The sequence below is a fragment of the Gobius niger genome (assembly GCF_951799975.1).
Source record: "Gobius niger genome assembly, chromosome: 20".
In the NCBI taxonomy this organism is placed as follows: domain Eukaryota; kingdom Metazoa; phylum Chordata; class Actinopteri; order Gobiiformes; family Gobiidae; genus Gobius; species Gobius niger.
The window spans coordinates 21,656,787-21,678,192 of NC_136871.1; the positions used below are offsets into that span (position 1 = coordinate 21,656,787).

Sequence of the window (21,406 nt, forward strand, 5' to 3'; positions counted from 1 at the left end):
CTGTTTTTCAGTCCCAGTCCGCCCCTGGAGCAAACCCACAGTTATATCTTATGCTACAGGTAGCCTATGCAGCAAAAGAGTAAGTGTTGCAATTCAACCACTAGAATAATAATTAACACATTCAGTAGGCTATTTATTCATTATTATCGGGTCTATATACAAACTCTAACAGGTCACAAAAACACTTGACATGCCATAACACTGTACACTTTCAGCATTTAAATTAATTTGGAAAAAAAACTTAAAGGAAATATAAACATGTAGATGCATTGGTGTAATCTGAGCATGTTTTGAACAAACAAAGGCTTGAGTGACAACAGGATATCTCGTATCGAAGCACAAGTACGTACATGCACACAAGCCAAATGAGTAAGCCCCCCTTTCCCTTAGGATGACAGGGAACTAATGTACGGCAAAAAGGAGGCACAATTGTGGAAGCTGATTAATCTCTGGTGTTTTATTATCATGCTCTATGCTCCTTGGGGGACAGTAATGTGTGGGAGTAGCAGGAAATGTCTTTGAAAATTGTGCCATAAAGATCCCTTAACACATGACAAGTGCCTTCTTTGCTTTTGGACCAGGACAATAGACACTGTGGATGGAAAGCGTTGATGCAAGGGGGAACTCTACTCGCTCATTCTTTGATTTTCTTAATTCTTAAAAAAAGGTTTAAGTTTTCTATAGGAGCTATACCAGGAGAATTGAATGGGCTTTGCTTTTTATGACTGCCCTATGATTAAGAGCTATGGAAAGGATCTGCATTTGTTGTGTAGAGTTTAAACACTTGCTTCATAATGACATTTCAGAGGTTTTTTGTTAATCTTGTTTTCATTGTTGTACTTGTTTTTTCCTTCATACTTTTTCCAAAACTTTGGAATTTTTTAAATGTATCATTGTAGGAAGAACGATGATGAATTTTTACCAATAGAGAAACTGATATGACTTTCAATAGACTGCCACATGAAAGCATAGAAATTAAAAGGCGTCTGTGTCTATATATAGTTGTTGAGATATTTGCTGCAAAGATGCTTGAAATGGATAGCCACATGGGTGATGAAGAAAACCTCGATGAGCTGGTGGGGATGGGACTGCGTGTGTCTGTGTCTCCAGCACAGACCGCTTTCTACATCCTCCTGGTGATGATGGGCATTCTGGGAAATGGCACTGTGGTGGGAGTGATTGGTAAAAGTGTGATCATGGACCGAGGCGGAGGATGCAACTCGGACATCATCATTATCAACATGGCCCTGTCCAACCTGCTGGTGTCTGTGATGAGGAACACTCTGCTGATCATCTCTGATGTGGGGCTGGAGGTAAGTTTGACAATGGGAAAAAAGTAGATAGTTGTCTAGTCTACCACATATGGGGTAGCAACATACAGAGGAGTAGAGCCTCAGTGAAAACAACCTTAAGCCTAAAAACAAATGAGCAACAGGGGGTATACAGGCGAAACTCGGAAAATTAGAATTTCGTGAAAAAGTTCATTTATTTCAGTAATTGAACTTAAAATGTGAAGCTAATATATAATATAGACTCATGGCATGTTATGTCAAGCCATTGCTGTAATTTTCCTGATTTTGGCTTACAGCTTGTAAAAACCCAAATTCAAAATCTAAGAAGATTTTACTATTACATGGAATCAGTTAAAAATGATTTTAAACAGAGAAATGTCGGCCCTTTGAAAACTATAATCATGCATATGAACTTAGCACTTGGTTTGGGCGCTTTTTACTTGAATAACTATGAGGTTGCGTGGCATGGATGCTCTCAGTCTGTGAGGTGTTATGAAGACCAGGATGCTTCAACATGAGGAATATGACATTTGAAGCCCATGTTCAGGATCCGTCTGTGTGCAGCGGCTCTTGATGCACTGACTCCAGCCTCAGTCCTCTCCTTGTGAAGCTCCCCCACACTTTTGAATGGCCTTTTCCTCACAATCTTCTCCAGACTGCGCTCATCCCTGTGGCTTGTGCACCTTTCCACAATTTTCCCTTCCACCTAACCTGAAAAGGTGACACTTTGAGCCGACAATGTGGTCTCTTTTCACAATATTCTTTGAAGGTTTTAAATTTGGAGTTGTAGGACATAATCATCATGCAAAGTGAGATATATCAAGCCTTTATTTGTTATAATTTTGACAATTATGGCTCACAGCTTGTAAAATCCCCAAATAAAACATCTCCGAAAATTATAACAAACAAGGGCTTGATATACAATATATATATATATATATAATATGATATACACAAGAGTGTATATCATATTAGTTTCACATTTTAAGAAATAAATGAACTTTTTCCACTGTATTCTAATTTTCTAAGTTTCACCTGTATAACTTATATACAGTTTGTCATAAATATGCACCTCATGAAACTCCACAATTATCATAGGGGTTTGTAACTAGAGAATGAGTTGTGTAGGCTCTCAGGAGTTTCCCATCACAGAGAAGAGTTGTTTAAGTAGTCACCTGTACTGGTTATTTAAAGTACTGTACGTTTCACCTTTCACATGTTCAAATGTAATTGGCAGTCATGTATATTCAAAAAAAATACTAACACTAACAGAGGTATGTCAATTTAGACCAAACCCCAACCTAACCACACATAATACTGTGCCATCAGGGATAGAGGCCAGGGGTAGCACAGGGTCTCTTTTAATGATATAGAAAACAGTGTAATTGCAGAGGTTGTGTCTTCCATCCTCACAGCTGTACTCATCTAAAGAGTGGTGCCAGTTCCTGATGGGCGTTTGGGTGTGGCTGCGCTCAGTGAATGTGTGGTCCACTCTGTTCCTCAGCGCGTTTCACCTCCAGACTCTGAGGCGGGTCGCTCCTGCCATGGGGAACCTCAGTGGTTTACACAGTCCACCCAAAACTCTTCTCACCACCCTGGGCCTCATCTGGTTTCTAAACTACATCTACTGCATCCCCGCGCACATCTTCTCTACTAATGGAGACGTTAACAGCACAGAGGTGAGGTCAAACAAAAAAGAGGAAAGTCTGCTACCTAAAATTATAGAATGTTATTATTCATTCCAAGTTAGTTTACAGAACACCCAGGTTTATATAGAGGCTACATCATTGTGTATTAATGTCAATGAGTGGAATTTATGAATGTTCAAAACAGCTAAACTGAGTGGGAAGATTCTGCTCTGCTTTGAGTTTGATCTGGAACTGTTTACCACAGTTTCTGAAAGTTTAAGAAGAATTCTGACCATAAAATCCTGTTAAATAATAGTCTATTGGTAAAGATTCCACTCTGATTACCATTCACAATTAAAATGAAAGGGTTTGAAAGGCAAAGACAAACATACAGCTGTTCAGACCCTACAGTATAAACCATTATTGGGTTAAGATAAACTGGAATATAAATGACTCCCTTCCTGCCTCTCCTTCCTTGTTTCATTCAAGACGCTGATGTTGGTGAGCAGCACAACACGCCCCCTGCTGGGTTGTGTGTGGAACTTCCCCACCAGTTTTAGTGGCCTTGCGTATGCCACCACCTCCATGGTCATCCACGAGACGATTCCCATTATTCTAATGGCCCTCACCAACATGGCTTCCCTCTATACCCTGTACACCCACAGCAGGATGCGCAGCTCAGTGAAGGACGGCCCCAAGATTAAGAGGGTCCCAGCTGAGAGGAGGGCAGCAAAGGTAAGAGGAAAACTAACACAGGCTTTTGATATGGGAATTAAATAATATGTAAATCAGTAAAAAAAAAACTACCATTTAAAATCAACACTTTGCCTCGAATACAAATCAATTTACTGAAGTCTATTGAGCTGTACTTAACCCTTGGCTCTGGTGTGTGCCGCAGGTGATCCTGGCTCTCATCATGTTGTTTATTGCATCTTGGGGAACCAGCATCATATCAGTCAATTATTTCAACTACAATCGTGGCTCGTCATCTGACTTTCTTCTCGTCATTGCTCGATTTGCGAACATTATCTTCATTGCCTTATCACCGGCTGTTCTAGCTGTCGGCCACCGGAAACTGCGCTCATTCATCAAATCACTGCTCAGCCATTGACGAGTGGCATTCTGTTCCACTTATTATGGACAACAAATCATGAATTCTGCTCTTTATTTAAAAATGTGTTTAATAAAATGGGGTCAAAACACAAGTGTCAGTTAGATTTATTTACCATCCATCCATTTTCTCTTTTCTGCTTTACCCGGGGCCAGGTCGCAGGGGCAGCTGTCTGAGCGGAGAGCTGTTTTGGAGGGATCTAGAGGCGACACCAGGCCAGCTCAGAGGTGTGGACACCTCAGACTCCCCCCGACATGAAGGAGCACTGGCTCTTCTCTGAGCTCCTCCCAAATGACTGAACTCCTCTCTGTCTCTGAGGGTGCGCCCAGCCACCCTTCAAAGGAAACTCATTTAAACTGCTTTTATCTGCGATCTTGTCCTTTCGGTCATTACCCAAATCTCATGATCATAGGTGAGGGTAGGAATGTAGATGGACCGGTAAATCGAGAGATTTGCCTTCAGACTCAGCTCCCTCTTCACCACAACAGTCCAACACAGCGACCGCATCACTGCACTGATCCATCAGTCAATCTCACGCTCCATCCGTCCCTCTCTCGTGAACACACGAGAACTACAGCCTCGGATTTGGAGGTGATGATTTACATCACAGCCATTCCACACTCGGCTGCAAACGGTCCCAGCGCACATTGCAGTTTGGCTTCATCAAATCAAGACCTTGATTTGATGAAGCCAAACTGCAGATTTATTGACCATATTTTACTGAAACTTAAGTCTTAAATATTGGAAATGCCTTCATTCTTTGCCGGTCTGTCAAAATCATAACAAGGTAAAGCTCAGATTGTATTCATGTACAAGTGAAAACAAGAGTAGTCAGAAGGAACCAATGTTTTAACAAGTAATTTTATATATGATTTGCAAAATACTGATACTGAACCAATGCACTGTATTTAAGCATTTTGCAAACCCTTTAGTGTTTTAGTGTTTTTCTCTTTCACTTGTATGATGTGTCCTTCTTTTTGAACATCAGATACAGTTTGTTTATGCTGATCCTGTTTGCTTTTTGTTTCTTCCCAGCATTTCAACAGCTGCAATCTCTGCTGAATCATTCCCACAACTTTGCGTCTGAGTTTTCCATGCCCGAGGGCCACCACTAGAGGGCTGAACCCCACAAAAAGTGAGGCTGAGAAGTGTGCCACCGTGAGCAGTCCCTCGGCATGGTGTCCTCCATCATGGTTGAAGTAGGTCACCGCTGCGACCTGCAAAGCCCAGCACACAACGAACAAAGTAACCAGAGACATGATCACATGACCAGCTTTACGCTCACTGGCGGCATGTCCGTGCAGCTCTCCTTCCCCTGCCTTTCCTCCTGCTGTGACTGCCCTTATGTGTTTGGCCAGGGTGTGCAGGGTTGCCAGGTTGGTGCAAATCATCAAAATCAAGGGCAAGACTTCATTTAGGGCAAGTGAGGCAGAGGCAAAGGCTGACCCTTGTTCGTTTGTGGGGAACTCCCAGATGCAACCAAGAAGAGGCCTCGTGGTGCAGCTGATGACCATGAGCTCCACCGTGAAATTGCCATGAACGTGCGTGGTGTAAAACAGCGCCGGGAGAGAGAACGCAAGGTTGGCGCCCCAGACCACGACGAGGACTATCCAAACCCGTCGCCTCTCCTGCTTCTGGGCCAGGGGGCCAAACGCAACGTGGCGGCGTTTCAGAGTGGTGCAGTGGAAGATGCTGAGAGCCAAAGTCACCCAACATCCCACGGCTCTCCACCAAACCCACAGGAGCATGAAGACCCTGCACCACCCGGGGGACAGCGACACCTCCAGGCCGAGGTCGGACACAAAAATAGGCACGGTCCTGAATAGAGAGGTGAGCAGGTTGGCCACAGAGAGATGAACCAAAATCGTGTCAGAGGGCGGGAGTCGGTGGGTTGGACTTTTGGCGGCTGATTGCAGCACCTAGGAGAACACATAGATAAGTACACTTAGAGCAGTATTCACGGGCGAATAATCGCCTCAACTTGCTTAATTATCTACTGCGTTAATCTTATTTTGAAAAAGAATAAAGTATTTTCCAGATTGACATGGGGTGTCACTGACAAATACATCACCAACTTCTTTTGTCGTGTTTTAAAGGAGCCATTTTGGTTTATAGGTTATGTTAGCAATAATTTTTAAGTCTAACCAAAAATACAGTGCTGTTAACTGCATTTTTACACAACAATTGCTGTATTAATAAAGGTAATTAATGGTAAAAGGTAATCAAAGAAGTATCTCACCACCAAAATGACCATAATGTTTCCAATAATGCCAAAAAAGACTAAGAATCCGAAGAGAATTGCTTCAACAGTGAGGGCCTCTGACATGGCACCACTCTGGACATGGCCAAATTCACCCTACAACACTTTTACATGAACAACCAGTCTGACAATGGTTTAAGGCTGCTTCTCTGACAACGTATATATAGTCTCTTCATCCTTCCGTAAGTAATGAATTTAATCTATGAATCAAACACAGCGATTTTTTATTAATTCATGCCCAACAAAGCGTGCATTTTCCACTTGTTCTGTCAGCAGAACACACTTCTGCCGAGTCATGTTGTGGCAATGGACAGTGCTCACATCAAGCCTCCAACATTGGATGAATCTTATCCATTAGTATCAGTCTGGGGATGGGCCACTGATCTGCTGTGCTAATGTCCCGAGATTGCAGACAACACACATTTAGTAATACGTCCCATGTGGCCGGGACAGAGGAGCTGGGGACAGTCAGTTTCAGTGATCCAGCACTTTTGCTTCTTGTACTAATTGATTGGTGACTGAGATGGTTTTCTCTGGGGATTATGTTTATCCCAGAGATGTTGTCACTGCTAGAAATTCAAAATTAAACAAACTGTTCAATATATTTTTTGTAAAAGGCTATATTTGTCAAGAGCATCGGCCTACACATATAAAAGCATGATCATTTATCTTAGTGCAGGGGTGTCCAAAGTGCGGCCCGGGGGCCAAATGCGGCCCTCAGACCAATTTATGGTGGCCCTCGGGCTCTTGCTGTTTCGGTACACATCACCAGAGATGGACCTTTTTATCTGAAATTTAATAATTCTATACAATTCTAACCGAACAACTAACATTTTACTGTGAGACAGAGCTGGCATGGAGGTTTTACACTTAAATAGAGGTGTGGGGCACAATTTAAACCTCTGCTAGTGGAAGGTTTTGCGGCACTAACTACTGATCTACGGCCCTTCACCCCGTGTACGCTTCAATATGCGGCCCCCCATGAAAAAAGTTTGGACACCCCTGTCTTAATGAGTCAATAAAAGCAAAAATAAAACACAATTTAGGAGTGAGCCTAATGAATATGCAATCTCAAGCTTACAATATTTAGACTCTATGCATTATTATATTTAGTGTGTGGCGTGTGACCTTTTTACAAACTGTCAAAAAGCGAGGCCATGAAGATGAGCCATTAACTGTTGCGCACTGTCACGTCGTGGAGGCCCATTGTGCGTATTCTTAAAACACCGACACCGCTGATCTGATGGAGAACTGTTAACGGACGGACACCTCTTCAGGCTAATGCACTGTGTAGGAAGATGACTCAGTGCGAAGCGACTGCTGGAGGACTACAAATATTTAGCTAGTGCACGCACCCACGTACGCTCCCCGTCCAGGGCGCGCGCTCCTCCGCTTGCACTCTCGCAAAGCTGGCATCAAAGCGTTTACGTCAAGCCAGCCAGAAAAAAGAAAGGTACGACAACCGGGTCCCCCCTTCTTATCCCTTCATGAAAAGGTAAGAATGTGTCGTGAGTTCATCGAAAACCGAGTGACAGAAGGTGGATTTCTTTTCTTGCAAGGTCATTGTGATGAGATGCCCGCATTAAAATGTGCTCTCTGTCGCAGATGCATGCCCAGACCGCTGTCGTGAACGCTGAAGCCGCGCTGATCAAATGGCAAACCTCGGATTTCCTCGACCACATCTAAAACACTGTGTTTGAGATACAGTTGAAGATTAAAAGGTGAAATGACAAGGGAGCCAGCCCAGTCACTGCTCGCCTTGTGGGCATTGATTCTTCTCTGCAAATTACACCAGACACCAGCTTCTTCAACATCAGTATCATCACCGGTGAACAGAGAAACCCTGAGCATTAGTCAGCAGGCGGACAACAGAAGTGGCAGTCATGGTCACAGAAGAAAGCTATCAGCAAAGCAAAAGGGGCCTATGGACCAGGTGACTTTAAACATCAGCAGAGCCATGGCTGAGACACCCAGGAGGTCAAGCACTCAGAGCTGGAGATCAGAGGAAGGGGTCTCCACTCTGTGTGCCTATCGTCTGGTTGAGAGGGGCATTGGAGGACAGCTCTGCTTTCGACACACATTGCCTGAGTACAAGTGTCAGAAAGGACAATGCAGGACTGTGGTGTCTTTTGGGAATTTAGTGGCAAATATACTCATGAATGGCAGTGTACTGTTACAGTGGACAGAAGGGGAAGAGTCCACAGATAAAAGACTGGACAATATTACAAATGGCCAGAACATGAGCAATGATCCTGGGACAAATTTGACGACTTCTCCCACAGTTGTCAGTGAGCAGCACCAGAGGAGAGTGGGCTTTGAGCTAAGTTGTTGGTGGAATGGGAGCTACACACAGTTTGAATGCACAGGAGTGCAATTGGCCCGCAGCTGCAGAGACTACCTCCTGACCGAGCTACATGAAAACATCCCCTATCGCATCTGCCTGCTTACCCTGAGCAGATCCCCACACAGTCCACAGGAGCGTGACTGTGTGGAGTTCACCCTGCCTCCATCCGGGATGCAGGACATTGTAATAGCTATGACAACTGTCGGGGGAGCCATTTGTGTAATGCTGGTCATCATTTGCTTACTGGTTGCATATATAACAGAAAACATAATGAGCCCAGCCTCAGCACACACATATCCCTACCGCACTCACTCATGTCACTGACTCCTAAAGAGGATGACATGACAAAAAAAAAGAAATGATATCTTACAAGTCTGACCATCTTCATTTGTTTTATGCTTCTATACATGGTACCCATGTCAATGCCATCACCGTGTGAATTAACTAAAGCACAATAACGTGGCTTTTTTCTAACTAATTGCCTTGCTAACCTCTGCACTAAACCAAAAACATCCATCATGTTGTATAACAGTGGTTTCTGTTGTATTTATGTGGACAGGATTTCTGTAATTGTAAGTCCATCAGCGTTGTCGATGGCAGAGTTCTACAGCAATAGGAAATGGCTTAAATTTCTGTATTTTCTGCAGTGTTTTTGCTACTTGTTCAGTCCTGCTCATGCCCATGGCCAGTTTCACAAAGCTGTATAAACCTTTTAAAATTAATCACATAAGATTTAGAAAAAAGTGTAAGATGTGAACGTAAGCTCAAATTTCCATTCATTACAAAGTAAACTATTTTAACCCTCCTCAAACTGTTGGAGGCACAACATAAACAAGTAAAATGTACATTTGTGAAACTGGACTCAGGAAGCTGTTGTATGTAATACTCACACTATTTACTAACCATACCTATTAGTTGTTATGTCTGCTGAGTGCTGACGGTATTTGTACATCGAAGGGCATTACAACCAGCTCAGTGCAATCATCACTGTGCCATTGACAAAGCTGTTGAATGCTAATATTCAATAAACCTATATGAGCACTTTTCCAGTATTTTGGTGATTTTCCTTATTCTATAACTGACAATGTCTTAATGAACCATGATCTGTCCTTACGAGTGTAATAAATTCATACATTTATCTAGAATATGACGTCATGATTTCAGCTGGTGGGAAGCAACAGGGAATCTACCTTGGTTGAACTTTATATATTTGTTGGGTCCATAAATTTGCCTTGTTTGTCCTTTCAACAACTTTGTATTGACACTTTTACATGGAATGCACCTTCATGTGTGCAGATACATTTGGTGCCAGTATTAATAGTGGAAGTAGTAATGAGGATTACTTTTTTTTGACAAAATCTATCAAAGAATACGTGCCTGTTCTCTCATTCTATAAGGGCAATATTTTCATTGTAAACAGAACACATAACATTCCACAGTGAGTCGCAAAATCAAAGAATAGCACATTTTCCAACTCTGCAGTGCTACTCAAACCGATTTTGCCACTGGGTGCGGAATGTTTTACCACGTGCACGACACCAAAATGCTTTTATTACATGTACGGTTTAGGTGTTAGTGCAATCTAAGTCTATTTTAAACCCTTATAGACCTGGTTTCATTATGGTTTGATCTTGATCTAGGCCTGGTGGCACTTGGAGGGTCAAATGAGGTTGTACTTGGTGATGATGTGCAAACTATGGAGCTATTAAATATATATGTATCTTTATATTTCTTATATTTCTTCTTATATATATTTTTCCCATCCGTGTACGTCCTCCTCCACACATCTGTTGACGTTTCCAAGGAGCGTCTCTATTGGACTACATCGTTTTACGTGTAAACTCCGCCCGTGGTGACGTCAGCGCGTTATAAAGCCGAGCAGCGGCACACCGCCATTTTATTTCCCGTTTCTTAATAGACTCTTGTTCGCGTTGTTGTGAATTGTCCATTGTTTATTTGTTAAAAAATTGTTTCGGGGTTTATCAACACTTTTACTTACTGTCAGGAACCCAGATAGTTCATTTGCCGCTAATCATTTTGTTGTTTTCAGCCGAAGAGACGCGATGCCGAGCCACCCTCTTCGTGTTGCGGTTGTGTGCTCTAGCAACCAGAACCGCAGTATGGAGGCTCACAATATCCTCAGGTAAAGATGAAGAGAAGGTCGAAGACAGGAGAGACCCAACAGCCTTAAATGTGTGTTGGGAAGCTGATTCACTGCCCTGGGAGGTCCAACGTGTGGGCTGCCGGCTGCTGCCTGCCAGGCCTCTGCGCATTAAACAATGGCCACGTTTCGTTGAGTTACATAAAGGATGTGACAGTGTTTTAGACACATCTAGCCATTTAGGCTGGCCAGTGTCCACTTATTAGAGTTCAGACTTCACCTCTAAAATCGGTATTTTGGAGGTGTTAAAAGACTTCCCCGAGTTGTTGGTACATTTTTCTTCCTTATCAACAACGCCCCCTACAGACTCCCAACTGACAAGACAGCTGACTCCGCTCACCCCCCCTCTCTGTGTTACCAAAAGCACTGGACTCAGGGCGAGTTTCCAGTTTTACCAAAAGCTTTAAACATCCACATGAAAAAGAAAAAAAAAATCAATGCTACTAGGCAGGGAAAGTGAAAAACAAAAAACAACTCTACAATGCAAGACCTTTGGAACTTTGATCTGTGTTTAATGTTTTGATTTCTTCTTTGTCTTGACAGCAAACGTGGATTTGAAGTGCGTTCATTTGGGACGGGGTCACATGTGAAGTTACCTGGCCCTGCACCGGATAAGCCAAATGTGTACGACTTCAAAACTACATATGAACAGATGTACAACGACTTGGTCCGCAAGGATAAGGAATTGTATCCCTGTACTCGTCCATCGTTGTCGGCTTTAACACTTAACAGGAAATCTACTCAACTGTTCAACATGTGTAGTGCCTAAATCCAGTGTTGCATGTAATGAGACGTTGATAGCGTAGCGCTTATTAGAGATAATGTGGATTATGTTGATCTATTTATTGCAGGTAAGATATTTGAAGAACCTACAAGTTTGACCCCTCAGAGGAACTACTGCTCTTCTGTTCTTGTAACTGAAGATGATTGCAAGACTTTCTTACTGAGCCAAATCAAACATTGATTATAGCGGGTTATCGTTCAAATCGTTTGATAAAAGTCTTGAGATGAATTAACTTGAATCTGGTTCCTATTTGACGTTCCCAAGACTAGATGTTTTTTTTAAATTATTTCTTAAAACACTTTTTTTTTTTTTTTTTTTTACCTCTACCTAAAATATTGAATACAGAAGATAATTAGGCAAAATTGACTGATCCTTTCATAATTCTTATTTTCTCTAATGCGCATGCCCAACAATGGCTCCACCCACCCTTAGCCACTAGTGAAATGCAGCATCATAACTTTGCCACCAGATGGTGCAGTAAAGATCTAAAAACATTTATGTTGGATCGCAAATTGACCTCTAAAATGTGAAAATGAGATGAATTTATGCAAACAGACCTGTATAACTGACAAACAATAAGAAAGAAAGGAGGAAACGACCAAACGCGCGTTGGATGTGATCATTTCTGTCCCTTTTTGCTGCTTTCCTTGACCCTGTCGTTTCCAGATATACACAGAATGGCATTCTTCACATGTTAGACCGCAACAAACGCATCAAATCAAAGCCTGAGCGATTTCAAAATTGCAAGGATAAGTTTGACCTAATCGTCACGTGTGAGGAGAGAGTCTATGACCAAGTGCTAGAGGGTGAGGCGAATGCAAACGATATTTCTTAAAGAACTTACTGAAACATGCAAACGCTCACACTTTTTTTTTTTTGTTCTTTGTGTAGATTTTAATTCCAAAGAGGAAGAGACATCGCAGCCTGTGCATGTCATCAATGTGGATATTCAAGATAACCATGAAGAAGCCACATTGGGCGCCTTCCTCATCTGTGAACTGTGTCAATGTGTAAGTGCCAGCTTGGCCATTAATGTCTCAGTTTAGAACTCCATTTATCCAAACATGCTTGGACATGACTTTAGTTTTTATATATGAACTGATTCAAAAGTGATTTCTGTGTTTGTCTTGGCAGCTCCAGCATACAGACGATATGGAAAATGAGATTGATGAGCTCCTTCAGGACTTGGAAGAGAAGAGCAAAAGGACTTTTCTACACACTGTGTGTTTCTACTGAAACTTTAGAAAATGCAATAACCACAAGCCCCAATAACAAGCATTCAAACCAGAGTGTCCCGCCACTCATAGGTAACATCATATACACAGTGTGCCAGGCAATGCTTTGGGTCGAGAAAGCTGGGCCCAAAAAAAAATGGCTGCTGGAGGGAAATGAATCCCTCTGGGGAATGTTATTTGCCAGAGGAAAAGGAACTGCCTGTGCTCCGCCTTTATCATCTGTATCAAGGCCAGGGTCAGGTTCCTGTAGTCTTGTGTACTGTCCAATCACCTGACCATGCAAATCATTCAGCACAGGTGACTTTCAAATTCGTTTTTAGTTGTAGTTTTTTTTTTATGGTGTTTTAGATATATTTTCTCCTGCAAAGTTTATGTAATTATATTCCATGAACAAATGTTTTTTTTTTTTTCCTGGAGCATTCGGGATTAGGATCTATTTATTTTTAAGAGACGAGCAGATGTAACTGGATGAGCCTTCTGTGTGACTGAAGAAGAGAATTAAGTTTAATTTGTGTGGCCTAATAATGAGTAACCAAATGTTCAAAAACTCTCACATGTGTTTCTATTATGTGTAAATGCAGATTTAAGGTGCATTGGCTGTATTTCACGGCATCTTGGGTTTTGTTTTGTTTTCCATTTGTAAATTGAAGCAATGTATTATTTTGAAAACTAGCAGCGATGGAATCTGAGTGCCTGATTTTCTGTATGAATTTGATTCTATAAAATGCTTAAGAAAGAACATGTAAAGTTTGTCAGGCTTATTGAACATATATCTATAAAAATGTAGGTGCTGAATTGTATTGGTAATAGTATTGAAGTCAAAGTACATCTATAAACTGTCAGTACTTATTCAATTTAAGTACTGATATTTTTTAGTGTAAACAACACTACCATTTTGGACTATACTGTTGCTATACTAATAATGCATCAGTTCATTCATGCCATACTCGGTGGTGGTAAGCTGTTAGTGTAGTCACAGCTGCCCTGGGGTAGACTGACAAGTGAGGCTACTAGTCTGCGCCATCAGCCTCTCCACCACCAACCATTCACATACATCCAAGTACCGACCAGGCCCTTCCCTGCTTAGCTTCCAAAATCTGAAAGGATCAGGCATAGCAAAGATGACCATGACCATCTTGACACAAAAGATGCTATTCTTTCAGTGGGTAATCAAAGAATGAATGAGGATCAGGATCTAACCTATTATTTGGCTGCCTTTCGCCAACGTTGAGTCAAGCCGCGGTGAGAAACCCCGACTTCCAGTAAAGTTCTGTAGAGGTGAGCCAGGCACAGCAAAGACACTTAGGTTTATTTCAACAATATAAATATCTATAATACAATGATTTCATTAACAGTGAAATGCTACATGGGATTTGTAATAATAGGAAAAGCCTGTAGCTTTTTGGGGGAGGGGGGCTTATTGCAATGCCCAGAAAGGCAAGGCAAGTTTATTTGTAGAGCACAAGGCAAGAAAGGATGAATTATCAATATGAAAATATACTAAAAGCCATTGATCAAATAGGGTGATATGTGGGCTGTCCTTTCTGAATAATACATTTTGTTTATGTATTTTATTAATCGGAAGCATATAAACAACTGCATGGTTCAAAGAAATGCAAATGCCTGTGTGATGGCATCTTGTTTTGTTCTGTTTGTGTTTGATTGGGGTTAAGGAGTTACGTGATAACAGGGCTGTTTCTCGATGTTTTAGGGAAGATGCAACATTGGGGCTCTATTGATAAAAATGTGCAAATAAATACAAAATGTGGGACCTAACCTGGGAGAATGGGCTACATTTGCTTCAGTTTATCAATTAGAGTTGAAAATCCTTAACCACCTGAATGCACCTGAAGAAGTGTTGCAATAAATGTTTTGATTAGTATTTGTAAAATGGAGATTTTTTTTTGTAAGGAGAAAAAAAAACTCCAGCCACATTTACCGTTTACAAAAACAGCTCAATTTAATCCTTCAGCATACACAACATGGTACAATCACAATACATTTTAGGCAGGAATGCCTTCTGGCTTTCATGTAAAGAACACTTGGTTAGCTTTACAATTAATATACAGATGGCTAGAATACGAGCAACCGCTGTTGTTTACTTCCGCAATTTTCGCCAGATGTATTGGTGAATGGTAAGAAAACAATTGACACATCCAGGCCTTTAGTATTTTAAAACTACTGATCCGTTACAACTGAAAAGCAATGCATGTAAACATTGTTTTAGCCTATCATAAAACTATTATCACCATTTATTTACATACATTAATGTTGCCCAGCACAGCCCTGGATGTGGCGATATCGTGATTCCTCATATTGAAATGGAACTTTGCAGCTCTGTAAATCTGTCAGAGATGATCCAAAAACAGACTACTTAACAGTCTACTGCCCTAAACAGGAGTGCCGTCCTTTGGCGGTTTGGTAGCATCTTTCAGTTTACTCTGGTCTCCACTTTCAGTGGTAGGTTGTTCAAGAGGCTCTGCCTCTAGAGCGGTTTCAGCTTTTACTACATTTTCACTTTTGACTTGTCCATCTCCAATGGCACTGCTGTCCCCATTTGGAGGAGGTGGTGTGAGGTCCTCTGCTGCCTTAGGCGCGAGGTCCTCCGCTGTAGGAGGTGTGAGGTCCTCTGCTGCCTTTGGCGTGAGGTCTTCTGCTAAAGGAGCCGCGAGGTCCTCTGCTGCAGGAGGAGTGAGGTCCTCTGCTGCCTTTGGCGTGAGGTCTTCTGCTAAAGGAACCGTGAGGTCCTCTGCTGCAGGAGGCGTGAGGTCCTCTGCTGCAGGAGGCGTGAGGTCCTCTGCTGCAGGAGGAGTGAGGTCCTCTGCTGCAGGAGGAGTGAGGTCCTCTGCTGCTTTAGATGTGAGGTCCTCTGCTAAAGGAGCCGTGAGCTCCTCCGCTGCTTTAGGCGTGAGGTCCTCTGCTAAAGGAGCCACAAGGTCTTCTGCTGCTTTAGGCGTGAGGTCCTCTGCTGCTTTAGGTGTGAGGTCCTCTGCTAAAGGAGCCACAAGGTCTTCTGCTGCTTTAGGCGTGAGGTCCTCTGCTGCTTTAGGTGTGAGGTCCTCTGCTAAAGGAGCCACAAGGTCTTCTGCTGCTTTAGGCGTGAGGTCCTCTGCTAAAGGAGCCACAAGGTCTTCTGCTGCTTTAGGCGTGAGGTCCTCTGCTGCTTTAGGCGTGAGGTCCTCTGCTAAAGGAGCCGTGAGCTCCTCTGCTGCTTTAGGCGTGAGGTCCTCTGCTAAAGGAGCCGTGAGCTCCTCTGCTGCTTTAGGCGTGAGGTCCTCTGCTAAAGGAGCCGTGAGGTCCTCTGCTAAAGGAGCCACAAGGTCTTCTGCTGCTTTAGGCGGGAGGTCCTCTGCTGCTTTAGGCGTGAGCTCCTCTGCTGCTTTAGGCGTGAGGTCCTCTGCTGCAGGAGGGGTGAGGTCCTCTGCTAAAGGAGCCATGAGCTCCTCTGCTGCTTTAGGCGTGAGGTCCTCTGCTAAAGGAGCCGTGAGCTCCTCTGCTGCTTTAGGTGTGAGGTCCTCTGCTAAAGGAGCCGTGAGCTCCTCTGCTGCTTTAGGTGTGAGGTCCTCTGCTAAAGGAACCGTGAGCTCCTCTGCTGCTTTAGGCGTGAGCTCCTCCGCTGCAGGAGGAGGAGGTGGAGTTGTCGCGAGCTGGGTGAGGTCCTCTGCAGCAGGAAGAGCTGTGGCCATATTCAGGACTGGAGCGATCATGTCTTGAGCTTGAGGAGCTGTGTCAGTCGGTGGCAGAACAAAGCCCATCTTGCCCCCGCTCACGGATCCCTCAGGTTTTGGAGGAGTCAGGGTCTTCGCCTCCTCTTCAGCATAAAGCCAGTCCATCTTCTGACGGTGCTGTTTGACTGCATCATCAACCCGGGCATCAATCATTGCCTCTGTCAGGACACCATCTTCAGAGGAATAGGCTGCAGCCTGCAAAAATATACAATACCCAATTATTGCCCCATAATGCTGTCATGTACAATTCTAGCAACAATGTAGTACATTGTAATACAGTCTCGATCAAAGGTTTAAGACCAGCTGAAAAATGGCACACACAAAAATCACATTTTGTATGGTTGGATCAAGGTTCCAAGTAGATCTTGAAAAACAATAAATTATCTGAAATGGACTGTTTTGCAGCTGTTCAAAAGTTTAGGACCACATGCCTTTAAATGGCCAAATTTGTGCAAAACTGTGGATTCAGTGTCATTGTGTCATGTATTCACACTGTGATGACGTCCTGATGGCAAAAGCAACAAAACATTCTTCTAGCACCGCATCACTGCTGAGGTGGGACACAGCAGAACAGCCAATTCACTAGAACAGTTGTTTTTAATAAAATATTTATGCATATTGCAGTTCTACTTGGAACCAAGATCCAACCATGTAAAATATGATTTTTTATATTTACAATTTTTCAACTGGCTTTAAATTTTTGATCAGAACTGTAAAAAAAAAAATAGAATAAAATAAAAAAGATGTCACACCTGCCATGCCACTCCCAGCTTAGAGATCTCTCGTCCCGACATGCCTCCCGTCCGTGCAGCGATCTCAGAGCACTTTGTACCATAGTCAAAATGTGCAAGCTTCATTCTCCTATACAACAGGCATAACAAGTTAGTCTTTATGACCTCGCAACAATTATATTATACATTATATTACGCTTACTGTCTTCCCCCTGTTGCTGGTTCAAGCACATATTTATCAAAATACAGGCGCACCAGCCTATCCCTCTCATCAGCACCAGGAAGGGCAAAATTCACAATTTCATCTATTCTGTCATTTATGGCCCAGTCAAACTGCTCTGGTTGATTACTGGCCAGCACCAACATAAATCTTGAAGAAAAAAAGCAAGATGTAGCCAAATACTGTATTTAACATTAAATTCTATAAACAATAAAACAAATACTCACTTGTTGCTCTGTTCTCCAGTACGATATAAGAAAGCGTTCAGTGTTGCCCTTAGATCTTCACTAATCTTTTCCTACAGGTTAAAAAGGAGGACAATTTAAAAAATGATAGATGGAAAAAGGGTTTCTGTACAATAGAAGTTTTAGGGCTGTCTTACTGTGGATCGCTTACGAAGAAATGCATCTGCTTCATCAACAAAAAGCAGAAGTCTGAAAGAGAATTAACACATTTAAAAAAGGTGCACTTTCCATCCCAGTGGTTCCTATGACGCTTCAGGATCAATTTTTTTTCAGGTTTGGGAATTCTTGTAGGTTTTCAGAAAGGAACACCTATGCAACCATGGATCAGCAGTGAAAACCTAAAAAACAATTGATCCTAGAGCGTCCTACAGGCCATCAGGATGGTAAGTAAAGGCGCTATAAGAACCACATAAGCTGTTTAGAATCGGATTGAAAAGTAGAAGCCAAGAGGTGTTTCATTTAATAAAAATCCCAACATTTAACTCACCCACGGCGACTTGTGTTGGCCCAATCAAATACTTTGTGCATAGCAGTCACACCATCTCGACCCATGGGGGCAACATCACCACCGGTCATAATGGCATAGTCCATCCCAGAATGCATTGCAAGTTTCTACTCAGAGGAAAGGGCCTTTCAGTTCATCAAAAATGCTGCGGGTCCATGTTGGATGGATATGACATGTCGAGCTTTGAAAAAAAGGGTACCTTGGCAAAGAGAGTTTTGCCCGTTCCCGGGGGGCCGTACATCAAGATGTTTCTGTAGAGACCATGGTTCTGCCTTGTGTTTCTTGTAGCTATTGCAATGTCACGCACACGCTCTTCTAGAGAGGGCTAAATAATACCAAAAAAGTCATCATGCACTGTGTTTGCATATTATTTCAACACTTATTCATTGCCAGCACTTACACTAAGAACAACTCCCTCTAACGCATCCTGGGGTTTGCTTCTCAGCCGTTTGGTCGTCTGTAGTGTGAAACAAAAGGGACATAAATATGCATAAGACAAATTCAAGAAAATGCAGATTAGAGGGCTTGTTTTGTAATTTAACTACCTTCACAGGATGCTTAATTGCTTCAGCAACTGTAAAACGAGAGGTCTCTCGCACAAGAGATGGCTTCCCAAGCCTCGCTTCAATGTAACGCCCTGCTACTCCTGTTGCATTACGGGCTGTGTACACTCCCACTGCTAAAAGAGTGAGACCTGCTACCTGTAGGTCAAGACAAGAACAGGGAATATAACTAACTTGTATTTTGAGAACATTTTATCTGCAATGACATAATAACTCACCGAGGCTGTGACTTTGTCCCAGTCTGACACAAAAGCACGAAACCCTTCTCCAAACACAGCGCCAGCCGTTCTGAAGGAAATGCCAAACAGTGGTTATTCAAACACCCAAGTGCATTTCTAAATGGTAGAAACAGATCAAATCAAGGAATGTTTCTTACTTTATGGATTCAAGGACAGTCTGTCGGTGTTCAGCTGCTTTCAGTCGAATTTGTTCACGGATAATATCAGCATTCTCTCTTTCAACTCTCCCTCTTGCTTTTGCTTCTGCTTCTATTCGCAGAAGCTCATTTTTGTGTCTTAGCTCCATCTCATGTTCGATTGTTGCTACAAAAAAATGAAATCAAGATTCTGATTTTAATTTAAAAAGGTGCATTATGGAGCATTTTATTGCAGTTTTGACCTTTTAATCACCCAGCTGTATGAGTGGTTATCATGGCGTCTTTACAAAATGACGCTGCAGGATTAATTGTTTTTGGGGGTTTCTGGTAGGTTTTCATTGCTGATGGACCCATCTTTACTAACATCCAGAAAGCCTACTAGTAACCCTAAAAACAATTTGTCCTGAAGCGACGAGCGCCAGAGGCCACTGTGAAGGAAAGTAAAGAAGCCAAGCTATCCACCACTAAAAGGTCACATACATACTCGTATCAAGTTTTTGTTATCACATAAAAAGTTCCAAAAGCTGCACCTTTAATAAATCATGTATATTGTCATTTATGATTTACCTTTTCTCATGGCTTCTTGCTTGTGGACGGACTCTTCCTGTTTGCGGAGGTTCTCATCATTGAGAAGTTGCTGTTGATGAATAATACTGAGTTTAATGATCTTTAAGTCTACAAGACAAGAGTATTTGAAATGGGACCAACCTGTTGTCTGAGTTGCTCCTCATATCGTTGTCTGGCCAGTTTGTCCTGGTACTGAGCTCTCTGAAATACAATGCAAGTTGTTTTTATACAATTGCCCAACACAAGCACAAAAAGGCAGGGCTACTCTGTACTCACAGCTTGATGTTGTCTCGTTTCTTCACCTAGAGTTTTTCTTCTCTCTTCTCCCTGGAGCTTTATCTGGTCGCCTTTAAGCTGTTCGACTGCTGCTTCATACTCCTATTAATATCAAATAACAATAATGACCAAAAGATGGTAATAAATCATGTTATTGAACAGTGGGATTTGTTGTTTGATTTGCCACACCTTTATTTTAGTCTGATGCTCCATCTGTGTAGTCTGCTCCTGCATACGAGACAACTCCAGTGCTTCTTTGGCATGACCTGGTAAGAGCGATTTTATTGATCATTGTGAGAATAGATGTGTCAATCAGAAGTGTCAATTACCAACACATTTAGAACATTGTTCACCAGTCTGTCTTATGCCACAATCATTACTGATGCAAGTTTTCTGTAAAACACCGATTAGACCTCTGTTAAGTATTGTTGATCATTAATTGATAACTGATACTTTGGCATATATAAATATAGAGCCACTGATCTCGGTTTGCACCCTTTGCAACAAACCTGGCTATGACCTTTGAACTTAAATGAAGGTGAGTGGGTGAGTGAGTGCATGGCTGGCAGGAAAGTACACGATGTAACAATTGAGTTTCAGCTTTTATGCAAGTTGAAACGCCCCTCTTTTTGACCTTCTGACCATGCTGGACAATACTTTCATGTATGCTGCATATCATATGTGTGCGCATCACTTACGGGACTTGTCGAGATCCTTGGCTGCCTGAGCAGCTCGCTCCAGCCCGGTGGGATCGAAATTGCTCCATTTGTCCTTGGGTTTATCTCCCCCGCTCCCTGAACCCCCAGATTGAGGCGGCGGTGGAGGAGCAGGCACACCGGGGGGAGGCTCGGGCTGCCCCCTGTTCAGGCCGAACAGCCACGACATGTTAAGCGGAGGCGATAAAGCACAGTTTAGCCGGTACTGTGGGCCTGGACGAACTGTGGAGCAGCAGATGTCAGTGCACTTCCTCCACGCGTGGTCACGTCGCTGCTGTGTGCGCAGGTGCAGAGTGGCTGTGAAGGACAAAGACTCTGATTGGCTGGTGTTGAACACGTTGAGCTCTTATTGGCTGAAAGAGCAGCCGTCCCCCTCTTAGCTCCTCCCCTCAGTGTCCATTCATCAAATGAACCCAACTTACATCAGCTGCTACACGCCCACATAACCTTTACCAACATGTAAACCTCTACCAAGTGTACATACTGTAACTGTTCACTTTTTCAGTATGTGCTTGAAGCAAAAACTAATAAAAAAATATATGTCCAAGAATAATGTGTAAAATGCTGTGATGGAAACATTCCCATTGTGGACAAGTACATTAAACAAAGCTGGAAATATGTCTATGTAGCAGGAAATATATATGTATGACAAACGTCTTCCTTA

General features: G+C 42.6%; 5 protein-coding genes across 5 annotated transcripts; 3 read left to right on the forward strand and 2 right to left on the reverse strand.

The window, feature by feature from the left end:
* Positions 1 to 1,082: 1,082 nt before the first annotated feature.
* Positions 1,083 to 4,048, forward strand: LOC306979606 (olfactory receptor class A-like protein 4; the record flags this gene model as incomplete). Its single annotated transcript, XM_079578625.1, has 4 exons — positions 1,083 to 1,313; positions 2,708 to 2,971; positions 3,410 to 3,655; positions 3,819 to 4,048. The coding sequence occupies 4 exons, from the start codon at positions 1,083 to 1,085 to the stop codon at positions 4,029 to 4,031; spliced, it is 954 nt and encodes a 317-aa protein (XP_079434751.1). The 3' UTR covers positions 4,032 to 4,048.
* An 891-nt stretch (positions 4,049 to 4,939) lies between these two features.
* ora4 (olfactory receptor class A related 4) lies at positions 4,940 to 7,753 on the reverse strand (the record flags this gene model as incomplete). The annotated part of the gene is made up of 2 exons (XM_079578603.1): positions 7,647 to 7,753; positions 4,940 to 5,950 (listed from the first exon to the last, which is right to left on the reverse strand). The coding sequence occupies exon 2, from the start codon at positions 5,777 to 5,779 to the stop codon at positions 4,940 to 4,942; it is 840 nt and encodes a 279-aa protein (XP_079434729.1). The 5' UTR covers positions 5,780 to 5,950; positions 7,647 to 7,753.
* A 116-nt stretch (positions 7,754 to 7,869) lies between these two features.
* fndc10 (fibronectin type III domain containing 10) lies at positions 7,870 to 9,734 on the forward strand. The gene has a single exon (XM_079578624.1). The coding sequence runs from the start codon at positions 8,018 to 8,020 to the stop codon at positions 8,957 to 8,959; it is 942 nt and encodes a 313-aa protein (XP_079434750.1). The 5' UTR covers positions 7,870 to 8,017; the 3' UTR covers positions 8,960 to 9,734.
* Positions 9,735 to 10,519: 785 nt separating this feature from the next.
* ssu72 (SSU72 homolog, RNA polymerase II CTD phosphatase) lies at positions 10,520 to 13,534 on the forward strand. The gene is made up of 5 exons (XM_079578632.1): positions 10,520 to 10,778; positions 11,340 to 11,483; positions 12,247 to 12,386; positions 12,472 to 12,590; positions 12,715 to 13,534. The coding sequence occupies exons 1-5, from the start codon at positions 10,699 to 10,701 to the stop codon at positions 12,814 to 12,816; spliced, it is 585 nt and encodes a 194-aa protein (XP_079434758.1). The 5' UTR covers positions 10,520 to 10,698; the 3' UTR covers positions 12,817 to 13,534.
* Positions 13,535 to 14,896: 1,362 nt separating this feature from the next.
* atad3 (ATPase family AAA domain containing 3) lies at positions 14,897 to 21,013 on the reverse strand. The gene is made up of 16 exons (XM_079578605.1): positions 20,725 to 21,013; positions 20,216 to 20,292; positions 20,027 to 20,128; positions 19,892 to 19,951; positions 19,751 to 19,820; positions 19,184 to 19,349; positions 19,026 to 19,095; positions 18,790 to 18,945; positions 18,645 to 18,701; positions 18,444 to 18,569; positions 18,227 to 18,351; positions 17,877 to 17,928; positions 17,722 to 17,792; positions 17,477 to 17,644; positions 17,296 to 17,404; positions 14,897 to 16,738 (listed from the first exon to the last, which is right to left on the reverse strand). The coding sequence occupies exons 1-16, from the start codon at positions 20,909 to 20,911 to the stop codon at positions 15,206 to 15,208; spliced, it is 3,129 nt and encodes a 1,042-aa protein (XP_079434731.1). The 5' UTR covers positions 20,912 to 21,013; the 3' UTR covers positions 14,897 to 15,205.
* Between the last annotated feature and the right edge of the window lie 393 nt (positions 21,014 to 21,406).